This window comes from Amphiprion ocellaris, chromosome 12, assembly GCF_022539595.1.
Source record: "Amphiprion ocellaris isolate individual 3 ecotype Okinawa chromosome 12, ASM2253959v1, whole genome shotgun sequence".
In the NCBI taxonomy this organism is placed as follows: Eukaryota; Metazoa; Chordata; class Actinopteri; family Pomacentridae; genus Amphiprion; species Amphiprion ocellaris.
This window is the reverse complement of record NC_072777.1, coordinates 26227182-26253349: the sequence shown is the minus strand read 5'-3', so window position 1 is coordinate 26253349 and position 26168 is coordinate 26227182. Positions and strand designations below refer to the sequence as shown.

Here is a 26168-nt window from a genome sequence, read left to right as displayed (position 1 = left end):
TGTGTGTGTGTGTGTGTGTGTGTGTGTGCTCACGCTAATGCCCACATAACCACCAGCAATACTTTGTAGCACTGTTGGCAGATGGGTTCTATAACGATGTGGGTATTTTGGATGTTTGGGCTGCTCAAGCCACGATTTCAAGCCATAAGCAATTAGGCAAAATCTCAGTGATGCTATAGTACAGTGCTGTTTGAAAATGTCTGCATTACCACAAGTGTATGTACTCCCATATAAGCAAGTTATAGAGAAAGACAGCATCATGTATTGTGCTAAGAGAAGGTAGTTAGTTTCTGGCCCTTGCAATAATCACAGAATGTCTGGGTAACATGTCACCTTCAGTGTTTCCTCAGAAATCAATTATATTTGACAAGAATTGCTCTTTCATCGCCTCTAAAACCATATAAAAATGTTTCAACAAAAGCAAAACTGGCTCCTAAACAGCAGAACAGCAAGACTGCTAAATATATTTACAGAAGAAGAGCTGCTCTGCTCAGTCTCTGTTCAATGTCATTCTTTCCTTAATGTGGTCCTCTGTTTCCACGTCTTCTCCACCTCATCTTTCTCTTGCTGTCTCTAATGAATGGTTTTGTTGTTGATGCAGAAATGTTGTGAGCATGTGTGTGTGTTTCCTCTGTGTGTGTGTGTGTGTGTGTGTGTATCCCCTTTGTGGCTACCCTTCATCTGTCAGGGTGTGTTAGTAAGAGTGGCAGTCTCATCAATACATATTTGTGCCTGTGCTCAGAGGCTCAATATATGCCATCAGGCTAAATCAAACAGTGAATGCAAGAAGCAGAAGGTGGTTTGTGCGTGTGTGTTGGGTTTTTTTCGGACAATAAATAGGAATCTACAAATGAAACAATGGCATTCCTGTGTTTTTTTTTTTCATGTCTTTGTTTTTCGTTTTTCATTCAAATATAGCCTTTTTGGCCTTCAGTCTTTCTTCCACAGGGCGCTAAAACAAAAAGTATTCAAAAGTCCTGTCTAGTAAGTCAGTATTTTCATGATTCATCTGAAGATTTACACCTGATCACGTTACTGAAATGAATACATTCTCTATGTGTGTCCATGTTTACCAGGTTTTGAGGCATTGAGGACCTCTCGCACCAACTGCCCTTTGAATCCCGCCTGCAGAACGGTGACTGCCTTGACCTCCTTGTCTGTTGGCTGCCTGTCTCTCCAGATTTCTGGGGGCTCTACATCTGCATCTACTTAACAGCAGAGTGACAGCAGAAAAAAACAAAAAAAAAAACAAGTTGTGGGTGAAATTTTAATTCTGAAAACTATTAAATATGATTTAATGAAAGACACTGTTTTAAGAAAAGTAGCTAAGTATTGAAATGAATTCAGTTTACTGTGTGGATGCTATACTTTAATGTCAACAGCACTTTTGGTTTAGAAAGTGTCATATGATACATTAATTCACATATTTTAGTAGTTTTACATATGGATTAAATGGGATTAAATAAGCAGTACAGTTGGTACAAACCTTGATGCAAATCACCTGTTAACTATTACATGTTTTGGGTATTTACTTACAAATATTGTATATATGAGTGGCACTTACATGCAGGGGAGTATTCTTTGGGGTCAGTGGCAGCAAGGGATGGGTCAGCAGTGAGAGCCTGTACAGCAAACCGCTCGTCTGCTGTCAGCTTCCTGCCCAAAGCCTCACACAGCATGTGGTAAACTGCAGCGTTAAATACCTGCAGATCGCAACACACATACATTGTAAATATGAACATGAGCGTCTACGTTAACATAAAACATAATCCATGACCCCTTAAACCAACAGTCTTCCTCATTTAGGAGAGTTGTTAGGATCCACATCAGTCATGACACTGAAATATTTACGTAGATGAGTATGTATTAAAACATTCAATGTACAAAAAATGGTGCATTAAGATTCAATGTATTGTGTATCTTTAACCATTTTTGTACAATAGCTAAACATGGCTGCTAAATTATAGAAAATAGCATAATAAGCTATGTCTGACCTCAGATCTGCATTTTAATATGATTTATCTAAACAAAACTAAATACATGGCCTATTATGTCTGTCAATAATTTGCATGTTAGAAGTTAAGGTAAGGTAGTCATTGCATCTGTAGTCTAACTGTATCGCACTATGAGCGAGCTACCTTGTAGTGTTCCCATTTTTCCAGGGTGGTGCTGATGTTTTGGGGACAGTGAGCCTCATCCAGGGTTTTTCTAAGCGCTGCTTGCTCCTGCTCGTCACCAAAAGAAGGCACTAGTCTGCACAGGGCTGTAAAGATGGACGACGCCTGCTCAGTGAAACGAGCACTGTCCTGTTAAAAGAGGAAAGTCAGCAGGTGGCAGAAAACGGCTGCAGTATGATACAATGAAAGGAGAGATATCGACTGTATATCTTAGTTGATCAAGTTACACAATTTTTCTTTTGCATTACTTTCGCCGTGGTGGACTGCATTTGCATAAGAATAAAATGGGAAAATTGCTGTTTAGCTTTGTAATCAAAAAAAAATAAATCATCAACACTTGAAATTCACACAGCTTGAAGAGTGTATTTGTATTACTATTATTGTCAGCAGGCCTTGTTCACCTTGTTTGCTAGGTGTGACATGACGGTTTCTTCATCCCCAAAGACGAACGGTGTCTTGCTGCACATGTGGACATTGTATCCCAGTGCTGCACTTGCGTAGACACGTAGCACATGACGCCTGAGGGGCACCGGGAGGACAAATTGCATTTTGAAGACAAGCACACATAATTCAAGATATTAATTTTTCTAAAACTGTGGTTGACGGTCCTTCTGGCTTGTAAACCTCAAAGAGAACCTAAGTTTGTACACGACAGGTTGGATATCAGTTCAACCAATGAGTGATGCTGCGCCTTCTTAGGAGGTAAGAAATCAAACTATCTAGAATATCAGAAAAGGACAAGCAGAAGCACAGAAAGATGACAAATAAAAAGACTATTTGTGTGGAAACAATATTGATATGACCACTCAAATTGATCTTGCAACATATTAGGTATCACTTTTGTAAAAACAGTCACATTGTTTTTCCAAATGTACAATGTGTTTGCAGAGGACATTAATATCTGACTATTAGGATACTAAAATGATAAGAAACAAAATATAAAAAGCACAGACACATCTCATTACCCTGTAGCTCCATTGTCGTTGATAATAGTAACAGTATGCTTCCCGCTAAATAAAATCCCTCTACTGCCTTAATAGTAAAACTACTGTATCTCTGTCAAGTAATGCTGGCTTGGTCCAACAGTCAGATGTGCCGTAGCCTAATGTCTCATCTGCCAAAGTGCCAAGCTGAGTTCAGGGGCTGGGTCAGGCATGAGAGTGTAGAACCCCACTTCTTCCTTGGCCCCATCAGCTTTACATAATTCAGCCATCACAGCCTAACTAGATGGATGAGCGCTGAGGCGGAGCTGGACTACTGCGGTTGAAGCATACCAAAGGGAAACGAATGGGAGACAGCGAAGAGATGAGGCGTATGGGAGAGAAGATGGAGAGTAGAAAAGTACAGAAAATGAGAGAAAAGAAAACGCAAAGGAGTAAATACAAAACCTTCTCTAAAATTAATAGATTAGCGCATGAAAAACAACAGTGTCAGTGGACAGACTCATAAAAATAACAGTGTTCCACATAAACAGTAGATGGACATGCAAAAAAAAAAAAAGCGTGCAAGTGTTTCGTAAAAAAAGCGTGGACTTATCAGTTACTGTGTCTTAAAAAGGGAATACTACAGGGCAAATGGGCATGGTAACTTGAGTGCTATGTGTGTGATTATGGCTCAGTGGTAATTGCACCACTGCATACCTGCACCTGACCCCAGAAACTAGGCCCTCTGCTTCTAGGCCAAGTCGCACCCATTAATAGAGACTAGGACAGATGCTTTTTACTTCTTTTCAGAGCATCTGAGGTAGGCAGATATCCTCTGCTCACTCTATGATGGCTTAAAGTAGATCTCTGTATAGATTGATGTACAAGACCTCAAGGGGGCTGCGGAGGAAATGTACACATTTTTAGAACATATCCTAATGGTGGGAATTAAAAATCACTTTGGGTAATTTTGGGTTATGAGGCATAAATTTGAATGTGGAAAAAAAAATGACGTGACATGGGGCAATTTTGCTTGGGTGCATAAACTAGATGTAAAATTGCAGAGTATGTGAATCTCTGAGGAGAGTCACAAACGTAAAGGTTTGCATAATGTGGAGTGCCATATTTAATTAGCATTGTGCAGTAATACCAAGATATCGATATTATTGACAATACAGATACGAGAATCACAAGTGTGATCAAATCAAATCAAATATTGCAAGTAGCATACTATGGACATACTATTGTAATGATCTAACCTTTAAATTTTGATCAATATAACACACGGTTGTCAATACTCATCAGTGCTGACCTACCCTGCGGGTAAGTTAAGCACAGCTGCCTTTAAGGAGCTGGTCTGGATGGTGAGAACTGGCAGCTCAGAACGCACACTTGTCCAGCAGTAGGGCAGGGCGGTGAGGACGCCACACCTACGTGCTGCTGACATGTCCTTTTCTGTGAGGTGTTGTAACATGGAGAAAAACATAATACACTGGTTGCACACTGCAGTCAAATGTCACAATGAGTCACATTCATAAAACGGTCACATGTTGGTGAGTGTTCATCTGAATGCGTATGCTGAATGTAGTTATGATGTACGGACTGTGCATGCTGGCATGGAGAGTTACAACTGCTGTCAACCAGTCAAGTCTCTTGCATTACTTGCACATCAGAAAATCCTTGTCTTCGTGTGTGAGTGTGTGTTTGTAGATAAGTCCTTACTCTTCTCTGCTGTATCTCCCCAGAGAAGAAGAGCTGTGAAGCTGATGAGGATCTGTGAAGGTTGCACATTGTCCACACACAGGTAGTAACACTCGCTGACCTCTGGACACTGGAAGAAACAGACATATACGCACTACCTGTAGCTATCTGTGTGAAAGAAATGAACATGTGAAAGAGAGCAGAAAGCCATAGGGAGGGATGATGGATGCACTGATAGAAAAGTGGCTTAGTGGGAGAGAAGCTGGGAGAAAATACAGAGGAGGGAAGGGAAGACGGGAGTGGAGGGGGAAAGGAATAAAAGCAGACAGATAAGAGCGAAGCGAGCTAAAGGAGAATTTGAGCTGGTAACTCATTAACTGGGACTAAGATGGTGAATTTTGTAACATGAGAAAAAGCAGCAGCCAGTGTGAAGACACACAGAGAAGAAGAAGGTGAGAATTCATATTTGTCCAGAATGAAAAGCAGAATTAAGCACTTTTTACATGCAGATAGGCAAACAAAATCCTACATATATATACATATGCACTATAACTGATACCACAGAATGTATTTAAAAATAAACTGGACTTTACACATAAGATTGAACAGTATTTTTTTTTTTTATTTACTAAAGACAGGTAACTTGTGCAAGAATTGTTTTAATAAGGACTTCAAATATGGCTGTAGTTCTGCTGCTTTGGCCTCAGGGAAGGGGGGCATGGTTACATTTTTTAAAAACCTCCTCATTAGTATAACTTTGCACAGCTTGTTATCGTTACGTACAAGGCAAGCTGAATAAGAGGCAGCATATTCCTTTATTTACTTAGTGAGACAATATATTAGCTTAGTTTTTGGCCAATTTGCTTTCATACTGCTCATTATGTGTTGGGTAGATAGCTATATGTATGGATAGATAATGCACCTCTTAGTCTACAGGCGTTTCACTGTGTTTGCATGTGTACCTCAGGGCTTGCTACAGCAGGGGATCCAGTGGAAAGAGAGTGTGTAGATGATCCAGAGCCCCAAATGCCTCCTTCAGTTTTAGACAAGATGGTGCTCTGCAGACAACAGTTAATTGCGATATATCCAATACAATTACCATATGTGTGTCAAAGCACAAACACAACAATATGTAGAAAAACACACTGACTGCTGAAAGTTGTCACTGACTTATTTTGTGATACATTCTGTACCTTAAAATGTGATTTCTGGATTTGATGCGGATAGATCTGTGTTTTATGAAACACCCAGAGTAGCCTGAAAAAAAAAAAAACACAAATGAATGACAGTTATTTGTAAGCTTAAGCAATTACGATCTCTATTGCACGATTTTCAGGCTGCTTTACTGTCCTTTGTTCACAGCTGTCCATAACTATGAATAGATACAGTATGTTTTCAGTGCATATGAGTATATTTGTATCTGCGTGTGTATGTCTGTCTTACTGAAAGCATTTAGCAAAATCATCCAGGTCCACCCAGGTCTTCTGTAGAATGGGACTGACAACAGCTGAGGATTCCTCAGTTGCAGGCTTTTCAGTTGCAGTTTTGGGCATAACTGGAAGGAAGGTTTAATTCCATTTAGGAGGACACAGGTCATGATTAATAATGGATTTCTAAACATTTTTGTCAGGCTGGATATGTGGTATAAGGCAGCAGTTACCGAGTAGACAGCCACCAAGCTGATAGATAGGTTACAGAGCAAAATACTTTATTGAATATCATTCATTACCGCTAATACAAACTGGCAGCTTCTTTTTAAAGGACAAACACGTCCTTTTCACGCTGAGCATAATCCAAGTTGACTGCTTTTCATGCTACACTTGTTGCCAAATGGGTATGGTACTGCCTGTGAAATCTTCCATTTCAAAATGCTGCGAGTAACAAAATCCTCTTCCTCTTGTGAGTCATAGCAAGTTATCATAGACTCAAATCATTATCTTAAACACAGTGAGTGGAATTGGCCAAACTCCCACATAATGGCATAGTGTAAGCACACATGCACATCCATACTCCCACTCACTGACTCCCACTCTCTCAATACGTGCAGTGCAGTGTCATAGACATATGCACACAGACACACTCTCCACCCCAAAAAAGACACACACATGCACGCACACTAACAGTCTGCCCCCGAGCTCTACTTAAAGCGAGAGTCTGATCAGAAAGTTGAGGCGGCGAAGGCCAGCGTCTCTGCCGCTGAGCAATGGTGGTCTGCTAACTCAAACTGCAGGTGTTACTAAGCAACTAAACGGGAAAAGAGAGAAGGCAGGGAACTGGCCGGTTGTCACAAGGCATAATTTCAGTCCTACCTTCTTCGAAGTGTCTTGCCCAACCCATGGAGGCACGGAGAGAAAGAAGGCAAGAGATGCAAATACTTCTAATCACATTAATTGGGCAATGCTGCACAGATGCTGTTCAAGTCAACCAATTATGAAGATCTTCACTACATTTGTCATTTCCAATAAAAACAGAATTAATGAGCATCTGCTCATTCTGGTAGTCCATATTTGACCTCGGGTAAGACAATCTTGGACACAGATATGGAGACAGATTTTTTTCAACATGAATTAGGGGCCTAGCATTGCAGAGAAACGGCTTTTACCATTGGAGATGTCATCATCGTCCTTCTTCTTGTCCTCTGCAGTAACCTAAAGGGACCACGGGACAGAGAAAAAAAAGAGCGAGTGAGGGAGGCATGAACTGAGTTGCTGACAGAGTAACACTACTAGAGATGTGCCTCCACCCTCTAGTGATACCATGGCAGCTGTGGTGTTGCGCCATTCTCGCCTAACGTCGAGACGCAGTTCAATGTGACAAGGGCTGCTCCTCCCCTGCTAAAAACACCACCAGGGAATACCAGCTCTAATTTACTGCAACTGTCAGTGATAGATGAGGAGTTATTATGTTGTTTGGTGTGCTATTTCTGTCAGAAGGGAACAGCTCTGATTTCATGCTCGCACAATGCAGAAATATAGCTAATGAGTAATTATCATATCCTTCAAATACCATATTCTTCTGTCTGAGCAACACAGCTGGTGTAACGTGGAAAAAGGTGTTATTGCTATCAATGCTAAGGGCAGGGAGTGGTACACCTGTGTCAACCAGCTGAACTCTCCTCATGGCCCCTTCATTTGAATTTTTTTTTCTTCAAACAGTATTTCCTTGAGGGGAAATCTGAGTGAATGTCCAATAGTTTACTCAGCTCTGAATAAGAATTATGTCTTTGTGTCGTGTAACTTCAAAGCAACCCCTGTCAAGACACTCTGATGAGTCAGTGTGTGTGTCTCTCTCTCTCTCTCTCTGTGTGTCTTTGTGAGTGAGTCACCACTTATTTGAATAAGTACCCAGAGACCCAGACAGACGGAAAGAGGCATTGTGATTGGGAGGCACACTTGACCTCCTCTCCACCACTATAGCAACACCTTCCTGCAACAAAAATGTCAATGTGTACGTGCTTGTAAGTGTGTGTGTGTGTGTGTGTTGCCAAAAGTGCATAAAACTTTGAGTCGAGCTCTAAGGCATGGTATGTCGTGTCCACCCACAGCATACCATTTTATCAGACTGCTTGTCTTATATGTGTGCAGAAAGGGGGCATTGAGATGGACAGATTTTACACACAAGGCTCCTGGGATTTTTAGCTGCTGCTTTCAGAGGAGGAGGCGATCTTCCTGTGTGATGAAACCTTTAACCTGCACTCCACGACGCTTTATTTTGCACAGACAGATTAAAATCTTTGCTCTCCAAGGGATTCTCTCCATATCTCACATTGTACCCTGATATTTTCTGAACTGAAACTATGGAGGTGAAAACAAAACTGTGGCCGCGCTTTGGTGCTTACCCACATTCCAAACATATTAGAAGTTAATACGGCACGCTTACACCGATGCTTTAACCCATGCGAAAGTTGAGTGAGTAGGCCATTGAGGGTATTAGGAACATCATGTGAGAGCACCTTCCTCTATACTGGGAGCTAGACACAGAAGTTGATTCTGTCGGCCCCGGTCAATAGAAATAGAGGGAGGCATCAAAACATAAAAAATAATTAAAAACAACTCAGCACGTGACCTGCCATGTGCTTGTGAAGAGCGGGAACACACGCTCGCATGACGCATACACAAGCCGACGTGCACGAGGGCCTGTGTGCACACGCATCAAACGACACATCAAATTAGCATGTCCACACTGCCCTAACCTAACTGCTCTATAACTGGTCACAGTTACACAAGAGGGCGATTAATATGAACTCTATTTTTTCTCTGTATGCTAGGAGTGAAGTGTAATAATGAAGCCCCCAGGAGACTCAGACACTGATGGCTCCCCATCTAATTGCACTGCTTTTCTCATCAGCACAGCACACGACCTCTCCCTGTACGAAACCCTCGCGCCCCGTTCACTACCAGCATGCACCAGAGATTGTCTTTTTGCATCTCCCTCTGTTTCTTGCTACGCTTTCATCTCTCTCAGTCCAGCTGTCACTTTCATTCCATTCTTCGGTCTCCTTCCTTTCTTATTGTACAGCACAATTGTCCACCCTATTTATTCCTCGCAATCTTTGTTTCTGTCCTCGTCTCTGTGTCTCTCCCATGCTGCTGCTCTGAAGCCCACTCCCTTTTATTTCCTTTTCCTTGCTGGTTCTCTCTTTAGTGCAGACGTGCCCCTGGTCAGTAGTGGCCTGGCTGGGAGACAACAGAAGTGACTTTGAGACTGGGGCATGGCAGCCTTGTTGTCACTGACACACAGTGCAACTCCGATGAGCCTTCAGCTGCATACTTAGAGGGTAAACAGAGGGGTGAGGAAGCAGGATGGAAGCAATAAAGGGGAAGAAATAACAAGAGGCAGCAAAATTTTGCAGACAGCTGCTACTATCTTTGTTGTTCTTGACAAGTGGCATCACACAGGGTTTCAAAGACTCTCGGAGCAATTTACAGCAGTTTCTTCTGCTTCTATATTAAACAACCAATGCTCTGTAAACAACTACCTGTGAAATGTTAAACCCACATGTGCCAAATGAGCAAATAAATACTATGCCCAAGCAGGCGGCAATTTTATGTACCTGTATTTTGTCAGTGGTGTTTGGGGAGTTGGTGGTGCGTTCAGCTGCATCAGGCTCAAGGCCCTCTCGACATTCAGTCTCCTCTCCCTCAGTAATGGACACCAGAGGGGATCCAGAGGAACGCTTCCTTGAGGCGCTGTGCTTGGCCTCTCTGACACGGAAACACACGTTTGTGGAATACGTTACGTGCAGATGCAGCACATGCATCGTGTCATAGCCATGACATATACACATCATATTACATGGCAACAGTTTTTGAACACATACACCATATCGTCTACAAATGAGTCGGGAATGCCACATTACCGACTTTTTTTTTTTTTTTTTGTTCTTTAGCTTAAGCATATACAGTCAAGCCCAAAATTATTCATACCCCTAGCAAATTTTGACTTAAAGTAATTTTTAAATGTAAATAAAAGCTGAGAAAAAAAAATTTCCACAATGATGCCTAGGGGTATGAATAATTTCGGTCTTGATGTATGAAAACTCTTCTTTTAGTCAGTGTGGTGGCAGTTCAACTGGAGCAAATATTTACTCTTTATGACACTGTGGCCTTTGAAACACAAAACCAAAAAAGTATAACTATATGTATAATCGCCTTATGGCATCGAAAAAAGGGGAAAAGTGACAAGGAAACAGTAAGAACGTGGCAAAAATGAACCAAGTAACGAGAAAGTGATAATGTACTTTATCGGTCCCGATATGGAAGCTGTCCTCTCCTATTCAGAGAGGTCAGGGTGCATGCTAGAACACTGACAGACTCATTGCACAGCAGAGGAACAGAAGTACAGAAAAAATAATCTCATTTCGTTTCTCAGTTTTAGATCATTTCAGTGTACGCACAGCTCTGGGAGTGTGCCACCGCTGCTCTCGACACGGTGGGAGAGAAAAGGGCTGGCAACCTCAATGAACTGCTCTGGTTTTGACAAAGGAATCTCTGCAAAAAGAGAAAAGCAAAAAATCCTCTACACATCATGCCAGCGCTGCTTTATCACACTCTGAATTTTTACTGCATTTTCTGTTTTTCACTCAGAGATCAGCTGATGTCAGATATGCCTGAGCCAGCAGCTATTTTCAAAACTGAAATATTGCAGCTGCCCTCTTCCTATCTTCATTTCAGCATGCCGTACTGTATGCTCTCTGCGCTGTACATTCTAAATCTCCACCATTAATGCTCACTTCTCGTTCCAGTCATATTTATTTATGACATTCACCTACACGCTATCACATAATTTGTGCTTTTCTATTCGTTTGATATCCTCCCCTGCATCCTCCCTCTGGTTTCCCTTTACCACCTGTTATTCCTCAAAACTTCATTTTAACTTTTTTCATTTTCTATTTCCTTTTCTGTCTCTCACTCACCCTGTGGTTCAGCAGTGACCACAATCTTCTTGCGTTGACGGATGAGTTTCCATCGGGGCACAGGTGGAGATTTGGGTGGCGCCTCCAGTGGGCAAGCGCGAGTTTGAGTCAACAGGACAATATGGCTGTGCAGCAAGCAGAGGCCATGACGACGTAGCAATTCTGAGCAATCAGTCTGCATGACAACGTACAGACAAATCCACAGAAGTAAACACACATGCAGTAGTCAGTAATGAGCATTAAAAAAAAAAACAAACAAAAAAGTGAAGGAAGGGAAAATTCTAGAAACTTTTCTCAAATTAGTTTGAAGCAATAATAAATGAATAAAAATTCAGCCTGTTGAACAAAGCAACCAACTAGAACACAGCATGACTCAAGACCACAATCAAACAATGTTTTATCTCCACCACCCACTGCTACAATTTGAGTGTACCTTAACATTCCTGTACTATTTAACAGAGGTGACTATGGCAGTAGGCATTTTAAAACTTGTACATGTTCAGTTTCTTTCTACATGAACAGTAAACATTGAATTTGCCATTTGTACTGCTTTGGCCACTGATGCATACATTATTCATAAAGGATTCTGGCCATATTGCAATCACACAATGTAGCATTTGCATCAGAATGTGAATTTGTTCCGCTTCCAAATCTGCATTGAACATCTGACTGCAATCGACAGCAGGTGAAATGTAAATTTCATGGATGCAAATGTTTCTCTTGAGAGATATGGCTAACAGCGTAAAGCTTGAACTCAGTGAGCCGTGTGTATCTGCAGCCAGCAAATGAGGAGGAATAGTGAAAAGACATACCGCTAGGCAAAACCGTAAGCAATAGTTACGTGGCTGGAAAGAGTAGAAGCTGGCACACACCACTAACTCAGGGCCACCTGAGAACACACAAAGAAGAAGAACCTAAGTACAGGTCAACTCCATAGATATGTTCAAACATACACTACTCTTCAAAAGTTTGGGGTCACTTAAAAATGTCTTTATTTTTGAAACTAAAGCACTTTTTTCAATGAAGATAACAATAAATAAAAACAGAAATACAGTTTAGACATTGTTTATGTAGTAAATGACTATTATAGCTGGAAGCGGCTGTTATGTAATGGAATATCTACATAGGGGTACAGAGGCCCATTTCCAGCAACCATCACTCCTGTGTTCTAATGCTACATTGTGTTAGCTAATCGTGTTGAAAGGCTAGTTGATGATTAGAAAACCCTTGTGCAAGTATGTTAGCATGTGAATAAAAGTGTGAGTTTTCATGGAAAGCATGAAATTGTCTGGGTGACCGAAAACTTTTGAACCGTAGTGTATAGAGTCAAGCTCGAAATTATTCATACCCCTAGCAAATTTTGACTTAAAGTTACTTTTAAATGTAAATAAAAGCTGAGAAATTTTTTTCCACAATGATGCCTCTTGTACATCATCTTATTATCTTTTGGGAAACACCTGTGTCATTTCCAATCAAAAAAAACTTGCTGGTTGAATAAAAGTAACTTTAAGTGAAAATTTGCTAGGGGTATGAATAACTTCAGGCTTGACTGCATAAGGACACACATTGCAATACTGATACATACCTACCATAGCACAACTGATCTTACTGAGGGCCTAAAATCGGTAGACTGAGATTAACCATACTAATATACTGATAGTACCACTGGCCAGTACTTATTTTAAAGACACTAACTTAAGTTTTCAAATCAATCTAAAATTTAACCCTGGAAATGTGAAAACACTACTGGCTTTCTGGTATAAATAAAAAAACAAGGCTATATCTAGGCTATGTAGCGGTCCTTCACTCTATAGTGCATCTTACAGTATATCATATGAAAGCACATGGGCCAGGAGACATGGAAAATCAATTTGAAGGTCCATGGTGAAGAGAGATGGGAGAATTGCTATGCTAATATAAAGGCTACACATTAAAAATTGAAGAGGGAAGTGGTTCTCACACTGCATAGTGATGTATGCATTTCAATGGAATATAACAGTGAGCATCACAACAGTGAGAGAAAAGAATGTGTAGATCTCATTGCAGGTGTGAATGAAAGCGCTATGTAGTGCATTTCATGAAAGCAGAAATGTTCTGTGAAGTAATAGCACTCGTGCATGCATATCGTCACATTATGTTACAATCCAACGCTTGAATTATTGCAAACGAGTGGGAGTGTAGGAAAGTGTAAGGGACAGTTGACTCTCAAAAAGTGCAGAAGGGTCAATGTGAGGGCAACAGAGAGAAATATTTTTTCATTTTACCAACATAATTACCTTTTTTTTGCCACTTTACCCTCAAACTTTAGAGAAGTTTTTTTCTCTAAAACTTGGTTTTTAGAACACAGATTCATAATGTCAAATATGACTAGCAAGCTGAAATTGATTAAAAAATGCATTTCAGTTACAATATCCTCTTTAAATTCATTTAAAAAGGCCTTTTTCTATGCTACTACTATGACCTGAAACAACTCCAAGCCACACTATTTCTGAGGACATGTTTCAATCCTATTTTCATCAGATAACCACATTTGACTCTGGAGGCTCTTCTGCCCTGCGGGAAGACCAAATAATTCACCCTTTTACTGCTCCCTCTGCTGGTTTATTTATGGTCCACCCCACACGCATTAACCCTCCCTGCACTTCATTATACATGAGCCCTGGAAAACAGGAAGTGATGCTTGAAATCACAGGAAAGAGGCAGCAGGTAACTGGCTGACCGACAACATGAAACAGAAATTTAGGTATTTTGCAGAATGACCTTAAAAATAATAGACCTTAGGACCGGGTGCTGTCTTTTCCTGAAATAAATTCCTAGACTGTAGTTGTTGAAAGGGTTATTTCTGCAGTGTAAAAGAACAGAATCACTGATAATTGCGAGTTTCTGTTGATGAAATATTCATTTTCCATGCTCCTTACTTGAATTATAGATTCAGAGAGAATAAATCCTAAATATATATATATATATATATATATATATATATATATATATATATATATATATATATATATATACACACAAGGATAAAGATACTTATATTTCTTTCTATCTATCTAGCTTTCTATCTTTATATCTATCTGTATGTACATCTTATCTGTCTATCTAACTATAAATACACACACACACACACACACACACACACACATATATATATATATATATTTTTTTTTTTTTTTTTTTACACACAGATACAGACACACAACACAAATATATTTCTAAAACCACCAGCTGAAGAATTAATTATCTGAGGAACAAAAGTTGTCTGTGCATACAAATGATCACAGCAATGGATGATCGATTCAACTGACGTCCTCAATTAAACGTGCAAGCAGAGTGTGTAATTGACATATATGTTTTTCGAGTCTGCATGTATGCATAATCGTGTGTCTTTCAGTGGCTGTGCATCTGTGCATGTGTGGGGCACAATTTAGATTTTACTTTTTTCTGTTTCCGGCAGCTGATTCCCGTCGTCCTTTGGGGTGGAATCTCTCCCTGCAGCTGGATCTGCAGTCTCAGGCTTCGACACTGGCAAATTCTCATCCGGGAGTGTAAACGTCGGAATGGTGCCTTGTAAGAAATCCCAGATGTTTTTCGAGTAGAGTGGCCTGACGGGGGTGAAAAACACTATGATTTGTTCCAGTCGACCACTTTGTTATTGAAGCTTTTTCTGTGGATTTGTATCTTTAAGTGAGTTTTCCCTGGAACTTTCCATGTGAAGTCTAAATTCTACAATGCAAAAACTCTATTTGGGGGGGGGATTTGGAACAGGAAGCACATGCACAAAAACCCTCCAACATCTTGTAAATGAAAATTTTGCCATGGAGAATTTGTGAAGTCGATTTCAGAGACTGGTGGACAATTATGCAAAGTGCTGACAAGAATTTACTTCTGCTAAAGGGGGTGATATTATCCTCACTGGCCTCAGAATAGTATTCTATCTATTGATAGAATTAATGATGAAACTCCTGTTGTTCACCATTTTTATCTGCAGGCGCAGTGTCAAAGAGGATCAGATGTTTGCTTGTTCAAATAAGATGGCCACAATTTCCATAGGATGAACAGATTTTTTTCTCACATGACAGTGCATAAGCAGTTCCCCCTCACTTGAAAATAAAGTACATGACAGTATCTTCTTTCTACTTCAGCACACCCAGTAGATGGCATATTGTACAGGACACCGCCAACACAACATGACAAACTGCAAATACAAAACCAGTGAAGTATGAAGGTGGAGCAAAAACAGGATCTAGCAGTGGGTTCCTTGCTTTGCCTAGCTGGTTCCTTACTTGGAAAGATTTATGGGTCGTTTTGGCACAGTGTGGTTGACAGTGTGAGCGACAGCAGTGGGAACATTGAGCTACTATTTTAGTTTAACACAGCAGAAACAGTACCATCTTCACATGTGATTAAGGGTTCTTTTTATGTTTGAATGGTGTTTTTTCTTTCAATGTTTCTGACACTGAAGAAGCCATTCACCTCAAAACTTCCGTCTCTGCTGAGCCTCTAATTTGATCATTCAAAATTCAAAAAGAGAATTTTGAGGCCAGTTTTGTTGGGCAAAGGATTTGTTTTTTCTTACTTCTGTCAGTATTGTTCCTGATTTTCATTCATTGTAATATCCTATGACAATAAACTGTGATTATAAACATCCTACTGCTGCGTCTTCCTGCAGTCCACTGATTACAGGTCTCCTCCAAAAGTTCACCAAAATCGCACAGTCTAACATGTTACTGCATTTTGTTTGCTTACAAGGGGTGGATAGTGGCAGCAGTGACTTTTTGCAATAATACTGACAAAAAATATATGTTTTTATATTTTAACAAGGCCTGCAGTGTGCTGATTTTAAGTGTCAGCCTGAAATATCCACATTATATTTTCCTAGTACGAACCAGCTGCCATTAGTGACAATATCTATACTAGCACAACCAAAAACAAACTAAACAGTAGATTTCTCCAGCCATATTATTGGTAGATTGCAATATTGTGCTGGCTGAGATAATACGTGTGTATTTTTGTGGAAACAAAATACATGATTGTAAATCCATGTGTTGTGAATCAATCTGAAACACAGCCACAGTCATGCTCAGTGCTTGTACGTGTTGATAGATTCCCCAGGCGACCAACTAAAAACAGCTAACCTGCTGAGCTAGAAAGAATAGCACTCCCCATCTCCACTCCAAAACACTGCTGCCCCATTAAAGTTCCATCACTGACAAACTGAGATCCCCTACTTCACTCTGAAACTCGTCCTCCTTCAGTATATTTCCTTGTTCCAATCTTAAAGCGACAGACATTTTCTTCCCAAAGAACAACTTTCAATATGACTACAATTCTCTGCATGATTTTAAGATAGTCTAATTTTTATCCTTAAGACGGAAAAGTGCAAATGTCAAACTGTGATAGTGAATTTAGCTGCACAGCCTTGAAATCAAATGAACACGTTAGATGATCTGTTTGATTCTTACTGTGTATTTTATAGAGGAAAAATTAAAAGCCAAGCAGGCAAATGACACAATTAAGACAAACACCCACAATGGATGCTATATAATATTTAGAACATAGAATTACATGAAGGTAACAAAGATAGAAGAGTGGAGTCAATCACTGGGATTCTTACCTAACTGCACTGGTCTCTGGGATCCAGCTGGTGAGAGTATGAATAAAGCTGAAGTGGTCCATCTCCTCGCAAATTTCAGACACTAGTCTGAAAAAACAAACCAGAGACATCCTTCACTAATAGTGATGCAGGCTTTGTTCTGAAAGAAAACTTGTGAGGTCGTTATTTCAATACGAGAAACTAAGTTTAGTGTGAAAACTCCTAGGTTACAACAAAAAAATGAATGTCATTTTCTCTTATCAAAAGCAGTCTTATACAATAACATCATGCTCAGAAACTACAGAACACATTAGTGTCATTTAATCTTCCATTACCATTGCTTGGTAGTTGTCAACTTTGGCATTTTTTTTTCTGTTAGTGTGACTGCCTGTCAGAAATGCAGGCTCAACTTACCTTCTACATTTTGAAATCTGCATTATGCAGGAAACCTAACCATGCTCTATAAATGATATCTGAGAAAGGTGCGTCTGATTATATACAGGATGCATCCTTCACAAACAACTTTCACTCAAAACAGATGGCTGCCGCTGCTCTAATTGAGCCTCTTGGGGTCCTGTGGCCAACCTGTCCAGTCCACAGTCATACCCAAGGAAGTGAAATCAATCCAACTTCATCAGTGATGCCACAGTGCCACTAAGCACTACAAAAACGCTGCTCAGCACCAAATGAAAAAAATCCCTCAAATTCAGCTTTTTATTTATTTATTTTAAAAAATCCCAGCAGATACCTGAGTGAAGTTTGGTTCTAGTTCAATACAAAGAACTTTCACTATGCCTTATAAATGATTCACCAGGAGAGAGACTGCTTTGTTTCCTGTCCTGGATGAAACATTTATGTCTCGACCTTCTGTGGACACCTGAACTGCCACCTTTGCACACGCTATGTTGCCCCATCACAGACATGAACACTGTCTGTCAAAGAGTAGGTCAGGCAAAGGCTTGGTCAAGTCAGCAAAAGGTCCTCTGTGGTGGATCTTGCACATGTGAATGGGCTTTAAATTGTTTAGTACTCTCACTTCCCACAAATGTAGGGACTACCTGTAGGTACGCCTGATCATGAAACAACTTACTGAACCCCAATTTACCATATACAGTATGCTTACAGAGAAAGTCATTGAAAGTTTACAAATATTTCCTCTTAACTCAATGATATCAGACAAGGCCAAAACATTCTTAAAAATCAATTAGTAGATTGAAATGCCAGCTTTCACTTTTCTATATGCAGATGTTGCTGCATATTACTGCAGTCACTGTATGCGCTTACTGAAATTCATTACAAATTGGTCATAAATATCACCCTGTATACGGATATATTTGAGCAGGGTTTGTGTAAAAAATGTGTGTACATACTGTGTGTTGTATTTTTACAGCGGTCACATTAAGGTCAAGCTGCTATTTAGTCTACTTGGAATAATGCTGTGTCTGTTCTGAACTGGTGAAACATTAGGACTGTAACTGTTTTTCCAGCTCCTTGGGGTAGTACTAAGATGCTTACAGAGATTCGGTTGTTGAAATGTGTAGTAACTCACTCTGTGTTGGCCACCTTAATTAGAGCTTTAGCCAACAGCATTGGCCACAGCTCTGACTGACAGGTGGAAGCAGGGAGAAGCAGGTTATTGTCCTCATCGAATGGCATGAAATCATCTACTGTTATCTTCCTCCAGCAACCCTGAAAGCAAGGAATGAGGAGGAGTGAGTGAAGACATGGTGTAACAATCAAAGCACCTCAAATACTAGCTCTAAGAAATTACACAAGCTCATGAATTTTCCAGTCATATTCACACTACAGCAGCTTGTGTAAAGCTTAAAAGCAAAATATGACATTTCCAGAAATATGTTTATTATTACGTTTTGCTGACAATCATTTAATATAAAGCTAGGTCCCTGGCTGAGTGACATAAACAAACAAGAAAAGCACTCAGAGAGCGCAGTACTCTGCTAAGGCTGTTCATTATCCCAAATGACATTGTCAGAAATGCAGCATTTTTTTTTATAAATGCAGCATTTGTTTATTAGGTATTCACGATCAGAAATCATGGCAACATAGAATGTGGCCATTTAATATAGATGTACCCACAAACAACATGACCTTGCGCTGAACACAGGCATGTGTTATGCATGTGTACGTTATGTACGGATACCGAATCACATGACCTAAATATGTAGTGGGCAGCAGGAATTGATGGGGCTCAGAAACACCTCCACAATTTAATCAGTTGTTCCTTGTATCATTTCCCACAGATAAGTCCCAATAAGTCCTCAGCAGTAGATTTATAGTAGGATTGCAATCATGTGATCGTCAGGCAGCTGACGTAGCGTTCACTTGTAGTCATAGTTACAGTGACGCCGTGCCGCTATCTCACAATGATACAGAAATCTTTAATAAATCCGTGGATCCGGATTATAAGCCGCATGACTGCCAAAGTCTAATCAGTTGGTCTTTGTGTCATTTCTGACCTTCCCTGAAAATGTCATCTAAATCTGTTTGTCTGTTTTTGAGTAATGTTGCAAACAGACAAACAGACAGACAAACCAAAGCCGATCGTCACATAACTCCGCTGCCTTCCTTGGCAGAGTCACAAAAAGCGTAGCGAGATCTATGTTATACAGGTAAGTCAAAAAAAAAATATTTAGGGGGGAAAACAAGGTAAATGAAAAAGAAGGTAATTAAAGACTAAAAGAAACAAACAAATGAAAAAAAATTTGAACACTGCATGAAGAAGCTTACAGAGAAAGAACACAGGCAGCTAAACTGGAGAGGAGAACCAGGAGGTGAAAAGCCAAAGAAAACAGAAAAACTGACAGAGGAAGACACAGAACTATATATACACCAAGAACTAATTGGGAAACAACTCATAGGTGAAACTAATGAGGATGGAGCAGACAAACAAAAAACACCAGAGACACACAAGGCTTCAAAAATAAAACAGAAAGAAACTAAAAAGTGAGACATGGAATCTCACAGACAGACAGGAAGCACAGGAGACACGCACTTAGAGACACACAGGATGTGATCTTACAAAACAAGAATATGAAACAAAACTGCAACAAAAGCATGACAGACTGTCCAACTGTAACAAAATCCAACAACTGCCAGCAGCTTGAAATCTCACCTACTAACATGTTAGATCTTGTTTATGTATCTGATAAACAAACCTAAATGTATGATTGACAAAGTACTGATTATTGGAAGGTGACATCCCAGATTATTTTGCCAATTTGAACCAGTAACTTTCGGGATAACTTTAGGTCACTTCATTTTTTTTCATTTCTCATGAAAAATAAAAGTTTTTTGTGCAATGAAGCCAAATATATCCCACTTGTTAAGCACTTCAGTAAAACCCAAGAGACTACCTCTATTATTCTTAATTACACACAGAAGCAAGACAAGAAATGTTGACCAGGGTCCCAAAATTCTTAAAACATAAATTCCACTTAAAAAGCAGGGGTCGACTGAACTGACGTGGCCAATTATCAGATCCAATACTGTGCACTTTTCTCATTAATTATACTGTTGTACTTTTTTTTCAACTAATACCAGACAAAAACAAATTAAATGGGGCTCTAGTGCAGCCACCTCTCTATCTGTAGTCACCAGTCTTGAGCTTTGGTCTTGAGCAGCATCCAATCTACAGCACTATCTGGTTGCCCGTCACAAGTAATACACTACCATGCCATCGTCTGAGAAAGATCTCCAAACTCCGCCCAACTCTAACTCTCTTAGATGCAGAGAAACTTGTCCATGCCTTCATCTCCTCAAGGTTGGGCTACTGGGGGCTCTTCATCGGGATTCCTGGCAACAATATTCTGAAGCTTAAGCTCCTCCAGAACTGCGCTGCCAGGATCCTGATGAGAAACCGTAAATATGCCCACATAACCCCCATTCTCCACTCCCTACCTCATCCTGCATCGACTACAAAATCCTACAACTGACCCATAAATGCATCACCGGTCACGCACCTTTCTTTCTCCACGAACTGATCACTACCCAATCCTCCGCCCGACTGTACACCAGAGTCAAGCATTGCTTTAAGTCAGGCAGAGCGGAAGTGTGGTCATATTCAGTATCTTTGTCTGGTTAATGCTTCATCTGCTACCAGCTGATTAACAACATTAATACAAGCCTTCACAGCCTTACAATTCTCACTTTTTCTTGGCTGATACCTTCAGGCCAACACTGCTTGCTGAGAGAGCCCCTCCTGCACCTCTACTTTATGTGCTAACTTTCTGGTGTTATTGCCTCAGCTTGGATATTATATTAGCAGGTGTGAATGTGTGGATCTATACTATAGGGCAGCGGTGTCAAACTCATTCTGGTTCAGGGGCCACATTTAGCCCAATTTGATCTCAAGTGGGCCGAACTAGCAAAATCACAGCATAATAACCAATAAGTAACAGCTCCAAATTTTCCCTTTGTTTTAGTGCAAAAAAGTTGTGCAAAACTTCAGAAAAAAACAAACAACACAAGCGAGACAAGAAAAAACACAAAACGACACAAACAATACACAAAACAAGAAGTAAAGCAAAACACAAAATGACAAAGATAAGGCAAAAAACACAAGCAAGACAAAAAGGAAATACAAAATGACAAAAACAAGAAACAAAATGACAAAAACATGAGACAAACGACAAATGTCAATCAAAAAACAACAAAAACAAGACAAAACATTTCAAAAATTAGATACAACATGACAAAACAACAATGAACAATCTAGTATTTCACTTTAAGATCAAAACAACTTGTCATAGTTTAGAAATTACATGAAATTTATAGTTTTTCCAAATATACAGCAAGTACAATTTAGAGTTAATATCTTCTCTGTAATTTTTACACTTTAACAAAGTAATCAAATGGGCCAGATCGGACCCTCTGAAGGGCCGGTTTTGGCCTGCGGGCCGCATGTTTGAAACCTCTGCTATAGTGCATTATGCAATGCCTTCACATCATCACAATAAGCACCAAAAGTGGGCCTTTCTCCCCAAGTCCCACTGTGTAAATCTAGCGATTGATCCAGAATCCTCCCAGAATTCTTTTCTCCAAACATTAGCTACCTTATGCTTGCATCTCAGCATGCTGCGCTGTGCCAGAGCTTGTTACACTTTTTTGCGGTGCAGTCTATCTGCTGGTCGTCTGGGGGAGTTTCACACAGCTCGTAAGGAAAAGTAGCACAAGCGGGCGATAATGTGACTGACCATTCACAGCTGTGCCTCTTGCGATCTATCAGAACAACATGCACAAGTAATGCAAGCCTCTGCACAGCGCAGGCAGGCACAGTCTCACTTGTTCTTCCATTTTCCTGTCAAACCAGTGCCCACAGTGGGAGCTTGATGTGCTCACACACGGGGTGAAATACAGTGCAAAAGGGCGCGTTGTAAGAGAGATGAAGAAAAGCGAGCACGGAGAGAGAGATTGAGTTGTAGGACTGTAAAAAGCAGGGAAGGAAAATGAAAATTTGATGTATATTTACATCAGTGTGATGGGAAAAAGTTGTAAAAAAAAAAAAAAAAAAAAAAAGATAAGTGTGGAACAATAAAGGATCAGATGAGCAGGAGAAGAGAAGTAGTCTATGAGGAAAAACAGAGAACGAAATGAGAACGAGGGATGGGGGCTGGGTGCTTAATGCCATCTCAACAACCATCTGCTAGCGTGCTACGGTTGGCACGGGGACTGCTGCCTACAACCGTGTCATGCTTGTTTGTCAAGAGTCACAGTGTTACAGAACAAAATCATTTTTAGCTCTCTTTTTTCACTCTCTTGCTGACCCAAATTGTTGTTGCAGGAAGAAGCTCCCTCTCTGAAAAGACACAATGATGTAGTGTCCGCTACTTAGAGATCTGTAGCACATACTGAAACTCACAGGACAGCAATGGCAAGCTGTATCCCAGTGCAACGATGACTTCTGATTTGGAGCCAAAAACCTGTAAAATCCCCACACTTAACACAGAATCAAAATGAATGACAATGCCATGCATAAATTCCTCCCAGCTCACACAGTCATACTAAGTGTAGATATCTAACTTGAGCCTTGGTCTCTGAGAAGCAGCTGACTCCTGTTAAGCCTTATCTATTCATCAAGCAATGTATGAAGCCCGGCCACTTTTGGCACAGCAGCGAGACTGATTGATTTGAGCTCTGAGAGGATAAGATTCTCTCATCCCTTCCCCCTTCCATCCCTCAGTCCATCCCCATTCCCCTCTCATCTGCTGCATCCTCTGGGGTCTGCTGAACAATGTAATGTCAACTTATGCCACCTAACTGCGCCTCGAGAAATATGTAATTATCAAAGAGTGCATTGTGAAGCTGTGTATTTCTCCAGAATATTTTGGATTTTCCACCCTGTCCTGCATTTTAGTATTAAGCTCAACATTAAAAGCCTTCTCCCTGTAAATGAGAACTAATAAAACCTTCTCTGGATCCATAATCATGTGAGAATATGTGTTTAGATTTATGTATGTATTATGTAATGCTTACCATCCAGTAAAGTTTGACCACATATTTCCCAAAGCTGTTGTAGAGTGGCACATGACCTTTCACCACCTTACACAGTGAGTAGATGTGGTCCCAAGGTCTCCAGCCACTTTGCTCTGTAGATTTAGACAGTGTCCACACAACATACATCTCACTGATGATCCATCTCATTAGCTTGACGGAACATGGAGGACAGAAGGGATAAAAAGAGGGAGCAAAATAATTATGAGTCTACCAATCTTAAAATCTATTGACTGAATCCTCAGTTGTGTGATCTTTAATTCACAGAATCAATAGGGAATTGCATTACTGCAGTCTAATTCATGTCTGTTAGCCAAACATCACTTTGTTGACATATAAATTAGATTATCCAAAGGCTGATCGATACTGGGTAAGAAAAAGTTGGTGCAAATTGGAGAACAAATATTGAAAACTAACCTCACTGCAAAGCAGATGGTTGTTGGGAGAAATCAGGTCAAAGGTCATCTCATTTTTGACAACAGTGATCACCTAAAAATAAAGCACATAATTGTTTTTACTGTAGGCATGTTGACTGAAAAACTACAGTCAGGCTGTCATACAGTTTATTGTTGTATGTGTACAAAACAGAATCCTTCATTATACTTGTGCAATGGTCAACCAGCTTTAGAAAATCAATGTCACAGGTCATCTCTTTACAATAGAATGAATTAGCACCCTATATAATGCTTCCCTACTCATCTCATGGCCTAAACTGGTCTAACCATGACACTCCCAAGACTGAGTCTGCGATGAATATTTGACTACCAAGTGAACAGACCCTACCATGTCACTAACTAAATACAAATTAATAGGTGAGATGATCGTGAAACACACCGCCTGCAGGAATGGAGGACTTTTGTTTTCTAACTTTGCGAGCAACCCTAATCAGGAGCCAAGCTTTAAATCACTTCTGTAAAAAATGCTTTAAAAAGTCAAAGAAAAACAGACTGGTGTAGACTGAAAGAATATTACAGAAGAGCTGCTGAGTGCTTCTGCCTGACTGATTCCTTTTTGTGATTAGCCCGTGCTCCTTTAGTATGAAATTAATGAAATGATTCTGACATCTTGAGTGGAAAGGCAACGTGTGACCTGGCAAGGGCTAATTCAAAAAACAGGAAGCTTCCAGTAATTGCTCAATACTGCACTGAGACAAGGGTAACAGAAAAGTGGAGTGATGCAATTAAAACTTCATTGGAGGTGACTACAGAGCATATTTCCTTAACTACATTTCACACTGTGTGGCAAAGATATACACTTTGCTAAAACATGTAACATTAAAAAGCTACATGAAGACAGCATTGTGTTCAAATACATGATCTAAATGTGTTCAATGTACAGTGATACAAGACATTAAACAAGCTAATGTGTATTTTTATGATTAATTATTTAAACAGCTAATAATTATAAACAAAGCACAATCAATTGAGTTAATGTGAGTTGACATGAAATTACATCATCTCTAATATATGTGAAGCCATAAGACAGATATACTGTACTCTGTTTAGTACTGTTATCCTTTCGCATGTTTATGAACATGTACATAAATTGAAGGATAAACAGATACATCATAATTGTCCGAGTTAAACCATACTCACCACAGCCAAATTGGGACAGGTCGACATTTGGCGTACACTATTCCATCTCATTACGAACTATATAATTGTTTTAGAAGCACAAAGGTTACCTTTTCAGTAAGAAACTCTGTAGGTCGCCTCCAAGTGTGCACTTTCAAAGATGGAGGCAGGGAAACTCTTCCCTCCGGATCTTCAAAAAATGACTGCAGACAAAAGCAAACAAAGTGAATGTGAGGGACTTTGGGAAGTGGGACTGAGCAAAGTACACATTTTCGATGCTATGTAAACATATTGTTGCTGAGGGCAAATTAATAAATTCTTTCCTAATTTCACACATTTTCTACCCTACATTTAGAGCATTGGAACTCCTTTTTGTCTTGTGATCTTCAGGTTCTTCTTTTGAGTCCCATTTCTCCTTGTTGACTTCAGCATCATTCCACTCAGGCCATATGGGGAATCTGCATCTCCCCACACCTCCTAAGCTCTGTGATGAAGTGGCAGCCAGGGACGCTGCTCTGAAATGATGACAAACAGCTGATTATCGTCATGTGGTCTTGCCTACCTTTTTGCCAGTGTTTCGCGTCAAATTTAGCCCGTTCAGTGCCAGAGATTACAAATATAAGAATTACACCCATCAAATTCCAAGTTGCATTTGGACAGGGAAGGGATATTGAGTGATATTGCTGGCTGGCTGCTGTCTTATAATAACCATAGACTGGATTTACCCACATGCCACGTGTAACCTAAAGTACAGCTATTCTAAAGTGGCTAACAGGCTTTTGATATGTGTAATATAAAGTGTTTGTGTAATTTAAGTACAGCTATGCTTAAACTGCGTGGTTTCTGATATGTGTAATGTGTAATACCGAGTACAAACTTTCTTCAGTGGCTGGCCGGCTATGGTATGTAGCTAAAGCTAAAGCTAAAGCTTATCAACATTAACCCAAACTCACTCTGTCTGTCGGTCTGATAGAGACACTTTGCTGGAAGAGGACCCCTCCGTCTCTGTCTTTGTCTGTCGTTTTGACATTGTTTCTGGTGTAAAACCGCCACAACAACAACTAAATTTTATTTAACGTCTCTTCAACGGCTCTTGTAAGTTTGAGCGTTGCTACGCAACCCAGCTTTAACGTAGGCGGGGCCTGGAGCTGCTGCGTCACGTGTTGCTATGGCGCAGCTGCACAAACTACCTCGGAAATATGAGAGGTAAACAAACACCCATTAAACATCTGGGTTTACTGTTTAACATTTAAACTGACAGAAAATGGACAA

The 26168-nt window shown here is 40.1% G+C and overlaps 1 protein-coding gene across 4 annotated transcripts in view; it reads right to left on the bottom strand.

Moving 5' to 3' along the window:
• adgb (androglobin) overlaps positions 1–26002 on the bottom strand; it is a 50924-nt gene extending 24922 nt beyond the window's left edge. For 3 of the 4 annotated variants that reach the window (XM_055015704.1, XM_035951018.2, XM_035951020.2), the window contains exons 1-22: positions 25850–26002; positions 25246–25411; positions 25007–25099; positions 23740–23811; positions 23305–23475; positions 18362–18501; positions 16834–16920; positions 14655–14821; positions 12029–12105; positions 11217–11391; positions 10698–10791; positions 9855–10005; positions 7404–7449; positions 6245–6356; positions 5995–6058; positions 5764–5859; positions 4823–4931; positions 4417–4555; positions 2579–2696; positions 2139–2306; positions 1565–1703; positions 1074–1208 (exon numbers count right to left, since the gene is read on the bottom strand). In XM_055015704.1, the coding sequence (XP_054871679.1) occupies positions 1074–1208; positions 1565–1703; positions 2139–2306; positions 2579–2696; positions 4417–4555; positions 4823–4931; positions 5764–5859; positions 5995–6058; positions 6245–6356; positions 7404–7449; positions 9855–10005; positions 10698–10791; positions 11217–11391; positions 12029–12105; positions 14655–14821; positions 16834–16920; positions 18362–18501; positions 23305–23475; positions 23740–23811; positions 25007–25099; positions 25246–25411; positions 25850–25926 (2596 nt within the window). In that variant the 5' untranslated portion in view covers positions 25927–26002. The remainder of the gene's footprint in view (positions 1–1073; positions 1209–1564; positions 1704–2138; positions 2307–2578; positions 2697–4416; positions 4556–4822; positions 4932–5763; positions 5860–5994; positions 6059–6244; positions 6357–7403; positions 7450–9854; positions 10006–10697; positions 10792–11216; positions 11392–12028; positions 12106–14654; positions 14822–16833; positions 16921–18361; positions 18502–23304; positions 23476–23739; positions 23812–25006; positions 25100–25245; positions 25412–25849) is intronic. The other variant, XM_035951019.2, reaches the window with a different exon arrangement.
• Between the last annotated feature and the right edge of the window lie 166 nt (positions 26003–26168).